Raw genomic sequence first — 14,653 nt, 5'->3', positions numbered from 1 at the left:
CGCGCTCGCTGCCTCCCTCCCCACAAGCCGCAGCCGGCAGAGGCGCTCCGCCCGACCTGCGTCCCCCGGCACGCCACACCGATATCCCAGCAGTCCGCATCGTCGCTGTCGTACTCCTCGTCGCCCCCCGCCGTGACGCGGCAGCCCCACACCGCCGAGCACATGGCGAAGCCGCCGACCCAGCACGCGCCCACGGCACGAGCTTCACTGACGTCACGGCGGCGCCGAAGGGTCACGTGGCCGCGCCGTCTTTCCGCGCGACGCGAGCCGAAGGCTGTAACCGTCTGCGCGCCGCCGTGCGGGCGAAGCGGGGGGTGGGACCGAGCGGGCTGAGCTCGGTACTGTGTTCTTCCGACTCGGTGCGTGCTGCTCGTCTCAAAAGCGTGGCTATGCTTTTTAGAGTGATGATGACACGTTGTCTGTAACAGGGTTCACGGGAATCGCTGAGTCGTAGGGGTTGGGAGGGACCTCATTGGGAGGATCATTGAGTCCGACTCCCCTCTAAAGCAGGTCCCCTGCAGTAGAGTGCAGGAAGGCAGGTTCTGAGTATCTCCAGAACGGGATACAACCTGTGGGCTGTAACATGAAGCTGCTTCAAAAACGGACGAGGAGCCATATGTTATATTCTACCCATAAGCACAACAGTGCTTTGAGCTTGGTGCAGACCTTGCCTGAATCTGAAGCGAGTTTGGTCTTCCGCTAAAAGACAACAGAAGGGAAGAAGGCAGGGCTTGCCAAAGAGGCATGTGATGCTGTGCAGGACATCACAGTCCTTGAGCCTCACACAGCAGAAAAGTTCATTTTGGGGAACTTGTTTTTAACCAAAGTGTCACTTAGATAGAAGGTGGCTGCAAAGTGTTTCTTCTTACGTTTTGTCTTTCATAAAGAGCGGTGCAAGGCGCTGCCTTACTTCATAAGTGCCTCGCTGTGTAAGGCAGCTTTCCCCAAAACACAGATTTGTAGGTTAGCTAGAACTTTCTTACAACATACAAAAAACTCCCCAGTATTCAAAATAATAATAACAATAATCATCTAATCATCATCATGGTATATGTGTTCCGGTGTTCCACTCATGAATTCCTGATATTTTTTTTTTTAGTATTATTATTTTTAAGTTGCTTTTCTCTAATATGAGAGAATTGTTGTGTAACTTCTTTGGAGCTGTACAGGCCTACCAGTCTTCCAAATTATGGACTCCAGACCCAGAATGAGGCTTCTGTAATATTTTTTCTTTGGCTCAGCTGTGTTAAGAAATAGGAGCTTGCTAATAAAATTTGCACCCCTAGCTGCAGAACTTTAGAAACAATGGAGGATGCCTTTTTACTACTGATCTGATGAGTTTGAAGGGCAGTTCTAACAGGTTATGTTACTATCTGTAGATTCCTTATCTTTTACACTGCTGCTTATTCACTGCTGAGTATTTGATGTGATGTGTTTGTCCAGCTTCAGGTTTCAAAGATTGAGTTATGTTGCTTTTTTCACCCATTTTCTATGTGCCACCTCTGGTATGATTAAAATGTCACAACACTTCAGATGCAGCCTACGTGCTGCTTCTTTGTTCAAAGGCCTCCTCTTTTAAAAGGTCAATTCCAGTAACAGACCTGATGGTCCCTAGTGCTACAAAAAAAAAAAACCCTTTTGAAACATCAATGTGCAAAAGAGCCCTGCAGCCAGTGCACCTGACAGCTGATTCAAGTATGAATATTCTGATAAAGCAGAAACTTCTGTCAGATAACCTCTCACTGTGTGTCTGCATGGAGCTGTGAATCAAACATTGCTGAGGATGTGGATGCTCCCTCTTAATGCTCTTCTTGCTCTTGTCCATTTGTGACCTTGAAGCCTGTCTTCAGTGTTTCAGCAGAGCAGACTCTTCGTTGTGGTTTCCAGTGTGGTAAGTCCTGGCTGCCATCCATGTTTGCCAAATATCAGTGAGTTTTAACTTATTTGGTGAGAGCAGTTCCCAGCATCTTTTCCTTGTTGCTATGCTGTACTCATTTTACATGCAGGAGGCAATTACAAAATGGTTCCAGCTGGGAAAACATCTCAGGATAATTTCCTGTATCACACAGGGCATCAGAAAAAGCACAAAAAGCCAACTCTTACAAAATGAAACCATCTACTCTACATGCAGCCTAGCTCCATGTACTTGTATGTTAGCCTATATTACATATACCTCTTAACATTATGGTTGGTGGTAAGAATTGCAACCACTGGATGCAGTAAATAGCATACACTGTTACCCTAATAAAGAATTTCATTAATATACTGCCAGCCTTCTGCCACCCTTCTTGCTGGCCATACTTCAGCATGTTTTCGTTTATCAGCTGAATTCTTATTCCATGACCTGCTGTTGAATAGATTTCATTCGTTGACTGAATTTCTTCTGTATTTTTACCTGTTCCTCATGTTTTGTCTCACACTGGACTGATGTACGTATAGATATTCGTTCTAACATGGTTGCCAGAGTATTTCAACTAGTTTAATTCCCTCTGTTTCAGACCAAAAGGTCTAAAATGAGTAAATGTTTGAAGACTTTGATGTTGGGAAAGTAGCATTCTTGAGAGGAGAATCAGAATTAGTAAATGTTTAAAGAGAATGACTCTGTGAACCTTAACTGCTGCAATAATGTTCTACTAACTGCACAGCAGCTAACACTTTAGAGATTTAGCAGCAATTGCATTTTAGTGGCATTCTATGTAATATTCTTAATTACAGGTACTATTCTGAGTAAGACTATGCCCCTTCAGAATTATTCTTACATAATTTCCATCTGCAGTAACACTACGATACAGAATCACTGAGTTTTTGCAGAAAATAGTGTTAGCTGGATATGACTCAAAACCTAATTGAACTGTGGAATAATTGATAAAAGGTCTTGAACCCATTCCTTTTGTGTTCTACCCTAAGGTGAAGTGCATCTAATAGGTTGGTGCAGACCTATTAGTGCTATTTTGGTCTGCACCAAAAATTAAAATACTGGATAACTGCAATGTTCTCATTCCCACAGAGGACTAGCAGTTCTGGTTCTAGTGGACTGACTGATTTTGATTAACTGCACAGCTAGGGGTTGGTGAATTACTAGCTCTGAGGGACACTAGTGCTAGTTCCACGATTAAGGGCAGAGTGTCATACAAGAATTTACAGAATCTGCAGTAAGTCCTAGGAGGTAACACAGTTGAGTCTGTCTTCACAAATCGTATTCATAAAAATTGCAAAACAAAGTACTTCATAGTAGCTTAGTACCTTTTAAGTACATTTTATATATATATATATGTAGCTCTTTCACCTCAGACTGGAAGGCATTTATTCTGTAAAAAACACTTACATGTCATTTCTTTGATCTGTGAAATCAACCTTTGCATTAAAAAGTTTGAGTTTTGCCATCCTGAAATTTTGTTATTAGCTACTGCACAGCAGCAAATTGAATTATTCAGTTAAGTCGTTGCTTTAATAGACTTACAATAGATGGAAAGCATTTTATTTCAGCTGTTTTGCTACTTATTACTGATTTTTTACAGCTGTGTTCATTCTGTCCACTTAGCCAAATCTCTCTGGGTAGTACACGATATACATTTTTTATCTGCTGCCAATAAATTGCGGACTGTAAATTGCATGCCAACTGCTTTCCTGCTCATAGAACTTTTTTTTTTTTTTTTGTAAAAGCATTAAGCCAGTGCCAAAATAAAACTACATAAACTAGTAAGTGATGGGGAATTTGTATGTGCAGTGTAAACAGGAGTATTTTCAGGGCCACCTTGGTGCTTGTGTCATGAAATGCCTCTTTTTACTCTAGTAAAGCCTAAAAAAAGCTAGAACAGGAATTGAGATATTGAGTATATATGTATGTATGCAAATATGAAAAGTCAGGTAAGTTTTAGTTTCTTTCTGTAGAAGCTTTGGTCTGTATAGCAAGTCTGTGTCAGAGTGGTTCCTGGTGCAACTGGGTGCCTCCTGTCAATCAAAAATTCCTAGTTCCTCCATTATCTCTAGTCCTTTCTACACTATTTCTTCCCCTTAATCTGAACTGCCTGTCCTCTTGCTTCATTATCACGTGGAGGGTGAGTAACTTCTCTGTTTCAGTCTATTCACTTTCTGCTGACCCTCAGGCAGCCATTTGTATCATATAATCTCGTAGATGTTTACGCATACTAATAGCTGCTTAATGATAAAGTAAGTGGTGCTACGAACTTTCTGTCTCACCTCACCGTCTTGCTTTTTATCAAGACTGAAGGTTATTCAGATATTTCAGTGTTTTCATTAATGTAATATTTTTGCTACAAACTTGTTTTACGCTTGATCAATTAATCTTAATTAATGCCCACACAAACGTCCTCTAGACAGTGACAATAGGAATGTATTAAAGGCTAGACTAGAATAGGAAATGAGATTGTCACATCAGGCAGTGTTTTTGTATTTTATATAGTTGTAGTCCTGTGAATATTTGAAGTAAGCCAATTGCATTGTGGTTAAACATAATGAAATATGATGAATCTGTCATTCCACAATAGATTTTTCTACAATGTCTGTATGTAAGTCACTCCCAAAGTAGGTTGATGGTCACAAGAGTATTAGTATTATTCAAGGTATCTTGTGGATAAATTATAACTTTACTTAATATTTATTTAATATTCATGAGGTGTTATTGATTTCTTCATACTGATGTCTATAAACATGTTGACAAGATTTTATTGCTCCAACACATATCCTGTATCTGCAGCAGAGGGATAGGGCTGAAGGTGGTGATGTTAGAATGGAGGGACTTGCTCTTAAGAGGATAACTGGAACATTTCAGTGTTGTTTGTAGTTGGTTTATTTCTTTTTTCTTCTTGTTATGCCAACAAGTGAGAAGCTATTATGCGTGTACAAGGAGTAATAACTTAGGGAAATGTTGCCACTTTGTTGGGCTGAAAGGGCAACAAAAGAGAATTGCTGTGGGTGACAATGATAGAAAGTATTTAGGCACAACAATCAACTTCATCCTAAAATGTGAACGGTTTCTGCTTTAGAAAGTGAGTTTTGATGGTTCAGTAATGAAGTGTGAACGCAAGTGGTTTGAGATCTTCCATCAGTATGACACAGAACACTGGATATTGGCTGCTCAAGGTTTCAGGGTTTCCTTTTGATTACTTTTCCATATTACATGTTTGGAGTTTATTTATGTCTTTTATTGGAAACCACTGGGAAGACATTTATGTGTGCACTGGCAACTTCTTGTCTTCTTGTCTTGTCTAAAGCAAACAGAGTTTTCTACAGAAGCATGCAGATGGTGATATGCCTCTGTGCATATTCCTTGTGAAGCTTTGTTCATGTGTTTGTAACAAAGCTGTGTGTGTTATAGGATTTTGCAGGGTCAAGGCCATACCTTTGGTAGCAAACAAGGCAGAGTACTTTGCTGCCACTTGGTTTTTTTTTTTGCAGATAAACAGAGGTCAGGAAGAATCATTATGGTTTAATGAACGCAGGTATAATTAATTTATAGGTGGGTATAGGCATCACAGGGTTATCACTGGATTTTCAGAACTTTGGGGCAATGTGTTTTTTTTTTTTCCCAAGTTCAAAAGTTCAAAGAGGCAGTCATTACGCTCTCATGCAACTCTCTAGGCATACACTTTAGCTTTTCTACATGCCATATATGACAACTGTCTTGTCAAGACTGAATAGTTCAGTGCCTGTTTCACTGTTAAATCCAGATAAGCCATTCAAATGAAGCCATCTTCATGCTCTCTTCTCATGAGCTCAGCCCAGCAACCCTACTCTAGATGCTTTTTCTTTCCAAACCATAGAAAAAGATAACTTGCCACCTTTTCATACAGCTTGCTGTCCAGTGGTTCTAAGAACAATTCAATATCATGAGAATAGATGTAGTTTGCTCCAAAAGTAATGCTTCTTATTTATTTCTACAGGTGCTGCAACATTTACTAAGAGCACAATAACATGATTTGATAAAGCAAATTGCCAGCTACAAAACACCTTTTCTACATAGTAACCATTACTAGCTCTCCATTTTCTCCAGCAACAAACAAGAGCCTACATGTCATGCTCATAAAAATATGCACCAGCAGGGGTGCCTCACTGTCTCTACTGCCACAGCTGAAGCACACCACCCACCACCTTGCTGTGCTCACATCCACTACTTGGTCTCCATAAACTTTCAGCAAGTGTCATTGAATGTCAGTGAGTGCACTTTTTTTCCACATGGGGGAATTCAGTGGCACACCTTTGCTTCATATGTACTTCCGTGTCAGACTGCCCCTCTGCTGCCACCTGTCACACAGCAACAACATGGAATGGGATATGGGTGGGAAGGCTCAACCTCTACTGCTGTACCACCATCATCTGTCTCTGAAGTTGTAGGCCAACATAATAAAGTGGGAGGCATTACTTTCAGCGCATCCTTCATATATGTCATACTTAAATTGTAGTGTGTGTGTGTGTATATATATAGTAAAACTGTAGTAGGTAACATATAAGTTAAATACATACTCTATATACATAGTTGTGGTCAAAGGACACGAGCAAAGTGAGATATAGGGAGAGGAAAAAGAACTGCTGTTTCCTGAACAGCTGCTTAAGCCTGCTTCTTTAAAGCCACCTCCAAATTCAGGCCTTCCCTGTCGCTCTAAAACAGCACTTGCAGATTGCCCAGTCAGTAATGAATGATCATCATTCATAAAACATCAACCTGCTAGTCAGGGAGAGCTCAGAAGTGTTGAGTACCAGTGATTGCTGTGTAAGGAAGTTGTGCTGTATGAAACTACCTGTCATTGGTTACCAATATTTTACATTAGAATTTCTATATCCATCTAGAAATAATATTTGAAGCCTTGAGTTTCTGTGATGGAGCTATTTTGGTTTTAGCTTGCACATCAGAAAGGACATTTTATTATATATTAGATCACATTTTTGGGGAGGGGGGGCTGGGAGGGGTTATGTTGAGCACAGTGCTTGTCCTTACTTTATCTTACCTGTTTACTTTTGCAAAGATCCTCAAGATTAAAGCAAATATATAATTATAGGACACTAAATTGAATGAGTAGAATCTGTAGGCTGCATAAATTGAAGCGTTACACTTCAGCATAAATCTAATAAATGTCAACACATTCACTTCTGGGAACTCTTGTTTGTTTGTTTGTATTAATAATTTTCTTATTTTTTCCTACACTGCTTAGTTTAACTGTTTTTAATGTTGGACCCATTCCTGTTACAGTCATATAACAGAACTCAGCTGCACTGCTTTACAAATTGGCTTCAATAAAAATTATCCAATGTGAAGTTTTGCTTGTGACTAAGATAATCAGTGCAGTAGAACTTTCTAAAGAAACACACTACTACTTAGGCCCCTTCTACAAAATATGCCTCTATCTGAAGTAAGTGGAAATTTGTTTGCCAGTCATGGAGGTGGCAGCAGTTGGCACAGCTGTAATCCTCACACACAGGCTTGTTAAAAATCTACAGAAATGGAGACAAAAAGAGGTGTTCCTGTTCTTACCCCGAATGTGGATCCCCAGAATATTTTTCACAGAACTGCCCAGTGAGGTATTTGTGCTTCCTGTTTGTGACCTTCATGTTTTTCCTTCCAGCTCTGTATATCAGGCTGCCGTGTGTCGGATTCATTACGTACTGGTTTCTGTGCTATGATCAAACAACCTAAACATCTGGCTGTGCTGCTGAATTGTTAATCCGGTAATTTTGTGATCCTGAATTAAAACAGCAACTATCTTGAAATGATATTAAGGATTTTCAACAGGTGATGGCATAAAAAAGATATTTTTTTTCCTCCAGAACACCCTGGGAATAGGGAGGAATATCATACTAAGGCTTCTAGAAGCAATGACTAATTATTAAACCACTTCCAGTGATACAGTTAATGATCAAAATGGCAATGAGAAAGTACAATGAGAACAGCGGATTAAGTATGAAAAAGAGGCTGTGTTTTCTGTTTGGTGATGTAGTGTACAGTTAATAGTGTTGAAGGAGCTTTCTGGAAATAAACGTAGTTAAAGCCATGGTGTATGGGAGTGGTAGGTGTAATCAATCCAGACTAAAGGCTAAGGAAGGTTTTCTATTGATTAGGCCGAGTGTTGCATTGTGACCTCAGCTGTTACTGAGTTTCTTGGGAAACTTAAGAAAAGTCCTCTTTGTTTTGGTTACACAGGCTGTTGTTTACCTTTCTCTGCCTTCGTTCTTTCAGTACTAAATAAATAAATAAATATTTTGCAGGAATAGATAAATTATATCTGAAGTCTTCTGAGTTTTGCAAGCCTCTGATGGGTGTGGATCCTGGCTCCAGTTAGACTGAATGATTCAGAAAAAAATGTCAGTCTCCTAGAAGAACACAAGATATTTTTAAAGGGAAGCTCTGTGCCTGAAAGTCATAGACCAGACAGAGGAATCTCACTTAGTTGCTCCTGTGTTGGGGCAGCACTAACCTGTACCTGTTAGGTAACTGAATTTCTCATGTTATTTATTCCCAGGGAACGTGCCAAGTAGAAATCAATAGGTCTCTATGCTTTTATAACTGATACTCCTCCTAAGGAAATTTCAGCGTTCCCTTCTCGTGAGCTTTGTTGTACAGTGTTTTGTAGATCAGCTTTTTTTCCTAGCATTAATATGGCTCATTCTGAGGGCTGGCTATGTCTGGAAAATGGTAAGTTACACTTTCTGTGTGTGCTTTCAAAAGCCAGCCTCCTTTTTGCAAAGGAATCTGTTTGCTGTTCCTGTCTGCTGAAGCAGGATATTTATGACAGACTATCGTCTCAGGTTCATTTGGTATAGAGAACATGTTATACTGAGTTTAGACACTTGATGTTCTAGCCTTTATTTTAGGAGTGAGTTTTTCCCCAGGCATTTGTGTTTAGAATACAGACATTTGTAGTTAAACAAGAAGGTGCTTGAATGGTAAGGAGATGTTTCACATCTTAAGAAAGCCTCCTCCTCATATTTTCAGTATTCAGAATTCCTGTGATGTTTTTCAAGAAAGATATATTGGTTTCAAGTTTGTAGTTGGTATCTTTCTTTCTTTCTTTCTTTTCTTTCCTTTTTTTTTTTAATGGTACTTTTGTCCTTGGTGTATACATGAAGTCAGGTGTCTTAGCCACACTAGTAGAGTTTTAGCTGTATCTTTCAGCACAGTATCTATTTTAAAATTCTCTTTTCGTTGCTTTCCTGGCTTAGTCTTTGAAGAATAAAACATGAAGTTAACTATTTCTGTTACTTCCTTTCTTCTCACCTTCAGTGTTTCTACTCTCCCCCCAGCATCTATATATATTTCAGGGAAGACAACCTTCAACAATTGTTTTTATAACTGTGGTATTTTTACTGATTTTTCTCAAATATCTCTTTCTTCTGACTCTTCTGCTAAGAAGTCACACTTCGGTTTAACCTCTTTCTAAAAATCACAGATGTCTACTTCTCTTTCTGGCTTCTCTCTTCTTATGCATCCCAGGCATTATTCACCTGCCCTCCCTAACTGGGTGGACCTGCTCTGTCAAAAGCACGTTTGGCCTGCTTTACTCAGAAGAGCAGAATATTTTGGCTGGCTGAGGCTGGGGAAAGGAGGAGCTGAAAGAGCTTGCTACTGCTTTCTTCAAGTTTTCTAATGATCTGAAAGCTTTTCTAACCTATTTTGTTATATCTTCTTTTCAAACCGGAAGTAGTATTAGAAATGAGAATATCATTTTCTGTATTTTTGTGTACTTCAGCATAATTCTGATTTTTTTGACCGCAGATAGTACTATAGAAATAATGAAAATTACCTATAAATTATGAAAAAAAAAAAACCCTCTTGTTTCTGATTTGAAGAATTAAACTCTTGTATGGCCAGTGGATACCTAAGTATACCTGTTCTTCATTTTCCTTTCTTTCTGGTACTCAGATACTGCTTTTTATTTTTCAGCTTTAGGGGAGTCTGAGGTGGTACGATATTTTTATCAGAATCAGATTGTCTTAACTGTGTTAATGCAAACTTCTTTAGTTTCATGCAGCCCGATGCATGTGTCAGGCCAGCCTACTGTGGTGGCTAACTCTAGCCAGGATCCTGTGCAGGATGGTACGTGGTAAAAGGTACAAGCACAGCAAAAGATTGGTTCTTTGACAGACTTCATATCCAATATTGCCTCCTAAATCCATGTAAATAGAGATTTTCTTAAGGCAAAGGGATTTCAGATTTTGCTGTAAGTGTATTAAATACTTCACTTTCTGTGTGAATATCTGTTTGTGTAACAAGTTTTCATGATCTCAACAAAGCCTGAGGTCATAGACTTTCACGGTTCATGTTGAATAATGAAAGAAGTTCCTCTTACTTAAACGTTATGCAAAAGTGCAAACATAAGTGCTCGATATTCTTTGTATTTCCTGTATAGTATTTCAAATACACGACTTTTAAAATTGTTCTCTAACTTCTGTCGTTTTATGGCTTCTGTGAAAGGATGGCTGAGATTGAAACAAGTATTTGGTTGAGAATTTTTTTTTTTTTAACATTTCTCTATATAATTAAATATTTTAATTACTTGTTTCTGTCTCGTAAAGTAGGTTTGCAGCTTGTGAGTTGTCTGCTCCATTTTCATTTTGCTCTCTGTAATTAAACCCACAGCTGGTTCTTTCCCTCAATGGTTTTAGTAATTTATAACCCATTACAGTGAATTAATAGATCATACTGTTCCTTTCATACTGGTACAGGGAAGTGTAAATTAAGTTTCTGTAGGCCAGCAAGGAAAAAATTCTATAAAAGGGTAGAGTAATAAATTCCTATTTTTAATCTCTGCGACAAATACGTTTAGAGATAAAACTGTTGTATCTGCAAATATTTTTATTTTCTTAAATCATAAATCAAATGTGTCAGTTGCAGTTATTTTTCAGTTATACCTGGCTTCTTCAAACTCTACTTTGAAAAGTAGAGGAAGTATTGTCTTTTTTAAACTATTAGCATATTTAGGTAACATTTAGCCATGCCAACCAATATTAAGGAATCATCCTTATTGTGGCTAACTAAATATAGAAGCCCTTGGGAAGGAAAATGAAAATGGCTTTTAAAAAGTCTTTGTAGATTTTAGAGTCTAACGTGAAAGCGCTTTCTCCCATAAATTGTTTAGAACTACTTGCATCTGTTGTTTCAGTGTTCAGGGCTGTGAAATTTATCCTTTTGTCCTGCTTCCTGTCAAAACCCACTCTCACCAGCTCTCCTCAGTCTTATATCAAAGAAAACAATGAGATTATGCATTCATCCTTTCCACTGTGGGAAGAAATGGAGACATCCAACAGGATTTTTCCTTTTCTTCTTTTTTCTTGCTTCTTTCATCAAAGAGCACCTTTCTTTTCAGAAAATAAAACAGAACACCATTCCTGATTTGGGTTCCAGTAAGCAGTTCATGATTGTGAGTGCTCAGTTGTCTTGCACTGAGTGAAACAACTGTAGGAGAGCAAACTCCGGAGTTCATGATCAGAAGTTAGTAGAGGCAAATTTCACCATTAGTTTGTAACATTTCTTTGCAAACCTCCTTAATCTGTGGTTGAATTGCATTTTACTCCTTTGCACATCACTATGTGAAGTTGATTTCTTTGATAACAATAAGTGAAAAGCTGGGTCTGAGTTACCTTCTACGATGTTAATGTCCTTTGCTCTCTTATTTTTGCAGTGTAATTGTGGTAGCCAGTAAGCCTTAATTTTCTCAGAGCACAAGGCTGCAGCAGCTGGAGGCAGGCAGTACTGAATTGCTCTGCTGTTTACTTGCAGCAGCAGGAATCTGGGCTTAGTGATCAAGTCTTAAGTTCTTTAAGAAAGCATCATAGGATTCTTAAATATCTGGTTCCTTCGCAAGTACTCCAGTGAGATCAGTGGACAACTTCTTGAATTCTGAAACTATTTTGGTATTGTTATCATTGTTTCGTATGATTCTTACCTTTCTGTAATGTAAACTTTAGTAAATGCACAAACTATTTTGTAAAGAAAATAAAACAGCTGCTATTTTCTGGAACTAATGGTAAGTTTCTCTTACTCTCATTTTACTTCTAGAAGAATACCAGGTGTAAAAAATTTTACACAAGTTCAAAGGTCTAGCTTTTAGCCCTCAAATATCTTAACTGTCTATTTAAAATATGGCTATGCCTGTTTGGCTTAGCACAAGTGGCTGCAAGAACCCATTATGAGAAATAGGTTTCACCTCATATAAATTTTCCATTGTGTCCTATGTGAAAGGCTTTTAATTAAGCTCGGTAGTTCACAATATTCTGCTGTCAGCTGCCATGTTCAAGAATAACAACAACAAAAAAGCCATTACTTCTCATATTGGCTAGATGAAAACCTTCATGAAAATGCATCAGCAAGTCCACAGCAAGGCCAATCCTTGTTCTTTTGTACTTGAAAACATCAGGTTTCTGAAGCCTGACTAAATATGGGGCTGTAAGGTAATAACTTGAATGTCAGCTTTTCCTCTAGAGATAGTATCATAGAACCACAGAATATACTGAGTTGGGAGGGACCCGCAGTATCACCCAAAAATCAAATCCTGTGTCTGAGAGCAGCATCTAAATGTTCCAAACTCTGGCAGACTTGGTGCTGTGACTACTGCCCTGACGAGCCAGTGCCCAAGAGCCCTGAACCAGGGCTGAGAACACTATGGGAAGTGCATGGAGAAAGGGGAATTATATGTCAGCTCCTTTATTTTCATGTCAAACATCATCTGCATCCTTGTTTCCCTCAGTGAGCTCAGTGCCCTTGGATATCCTCAGAGGTATGGCTATTTCTCTTCAATTATGTTTTAAAATTATTTTTATGTTTACTCAGAGGTAGAACTTCCTTACTGGAGAGATCTTCTGTGCTCGTTTGCAGAAGCAATTTTACTTTTTTTCAGGACCAGAGAAAAAATGCTAAGACTTACTGTTCTTCTATGGCTTGAGTAATGGCACACTGTTTACTTCAAATTTGGTCTATTAAGATGAGGAAATGTTGAGACTCACAGGGAATAATTTTAGGCAAGAATATTATACACAAAACCCACTTCTAGAAAGCAACAAATTAAGGATTCATTGCAACATGTGAATTCACATGGCAGGATTTATGCTGTGTTATTTTTTGCGGTCACATTTCAGTATAGAAGATGCTAATTTCAGAGCCCTGTCAGGAACTCAAGCTCTTGCACTTTCAATCAGTTGTAAATATTTAGGAGCCTTTTCCTATGGGCTAGCTTCAATAATCTTCGTTGTTCAGCTATTTAAGACAGCAGATGTGCCTTTTATTGAATTGTAGTAAGATACAGTCTTGGACTTCTGCCCTTCTAACCTCAATGATATCATTGTTCTAGGATTATTACATGACAGTGAGAAGAGGAAGAAGTTAAAACTATCTTTGGAAACATAAACCTCGCAAACTTGTCAGGCTTGGCTTCTCAGGCTCATAATTCCTTTCACATTTATTCTTGACTGAAAACAAACAAACCCTGAAGTCTTTAGAAAACTTTCTCCAGCTCATTTTCTACTGCAGCTTCAAAAGAAGTAAATACGTTCTGCAAAGTCTGAAGTGCAAGACTGTGCCCCCAACATCTGATAACTGTTCCTTTATACTGTTGAATCAGCTTAATTCAAAGTTTTCTCTTTTTTATTAGCTTTATTTGTGTGTGTCTGTGTGTGTGCAAACAACTGTTGCTTATTTTTCTTTTTATTTAAATGCAGATACCCTGTCCGCCAGGACATTTCTCGTTTCTGATTAACTGTCCTAGCTGACAAAACCTTTCATGAATCTTAGTATTACTCAGGGTTACTGCCAGTAGAGTGTTCATCATTTGAACAATTCTTTTAGCATTTATGCTTAAAAATCAGTAGTGTGAATTTGTTGCGTAATCGAGCCCACAAGTCTAAACTTCCTCTTCTCAGATTCTAGTTCCTTCAGGACTGCATTCAGCATGACTTTAGTCAGCAGAACCTCAATAAGTACATTGGGACTTCATGTAGGGAGGCAGATCGAGATTACTTTTCAACAAATCTGAAAGTTTTTACTGGTTTTGATGCATTGGACTTTGACAATACAAATGGAAGTGAGTTGTCTCAAAATTGTGTGCTGGTGGATGAAATAATCAGTTTATATTTTCCTTATTCTTCATCAGAATGCTTTAAAATAACTTCCAGTTTGAAAAAGATACTGCAGTTGTTGATAACTTCATAGACCAAAAAGCAACATCTGAACACATCTGACTTTTGTCTGTTGTTTCTTTCCAGTGTGATGTTAACAATTTTCATCGAAAATTGCACGTAATTTCAAATCTTCTGAATAATCTAGAATGGTTTAGGTTGGAAAGGACCTTAAAGATCATCTGGTTCCAGCCCCTCTGCTGTGGGCAGGTTGCCACCCACTGGATCACATTGCCCAGGGCACCCTCCAACCTGGCCTTGAGTACCCCCACAAATGGGGCATCCACACCTTCTCTGGGCAGACTGTGCCAGTGCCAGGAGTTTATCTGGATCATTTCTATAGTCAACCTCTGCAAACTCAGTAGCAGTCGAACTGGTCTTTGGTCAGTGTTTCAGTTAATCTTGTGAAGAAGTACATGCACTACCCTAGAAATGTTAACTTGCATTTTTTTTCTTAAAAGTTGTGGAGAGACATTGTATTTATTCCCATAGCGTTATCATTCCCTTAAGAACTTACTCAGTTGCTATTACC

General features: G+C 38.8%; 2 protein-coding genes across 3 annotated transcripts in view; one reads left to right on the top strand and one right to left on the bottom strand.

Moving 5' to 3' along the window:
* ASZ1 (ankyrin repeat, SAM and basic leucine zipper domain containing 1) overlaps positions 1-268 on the bottom strand; it is a 38,479-nt gene extending 38,211 nt beyond the window's left edge. For both annotated transcript variants that reach the window (XM_048946818.1, XM_048946829.1), the window contains exon 1: positions 57-268. In XM_048946818.1, the coding sequence (XP_048802775.1) occupies positions 57-164 (108 nt within the window). In that variant the 5' untranslated portion in view covers positions 165-268. The remainder of the gene's footprint in view (positions 1-56) is intronic.
* A 40-nt stretch (positions 269-308) lies between these two features.
* Positions 309-14,653, top strand: part of CFTR (CF transmembrane conductance regulator) — a 100,916-nt gene continuing 86,571 nt past the window's right edge. The window contains exons 1-2 of the mRNA XM_048946695.1: positions 309-359; positions 1,840-1,891. The gene's annotated coding sequence lies outside the window, so the exon portion shown is untranslated. The remainder of the gene's footprint in view (positions 360-1,839; positions 1,892-14,653) is intronic.

This window comes from Lagopus muta, chromosome 1 (genome assembly GCF_023343835.1).
Source record: "Lagopus muta isolate bLagMut1 chromosome 1, bLagMut1 primary, whole genome shotgun sequence".
NCBI lineage: Eukaryota > Metazoa > Chordata > Aves > Galliformes > Phasianidae > Lagopus > Lagopus muta.
This window is presented reverse-complemented; position numbering and strand designations above follow the sequence as displayed.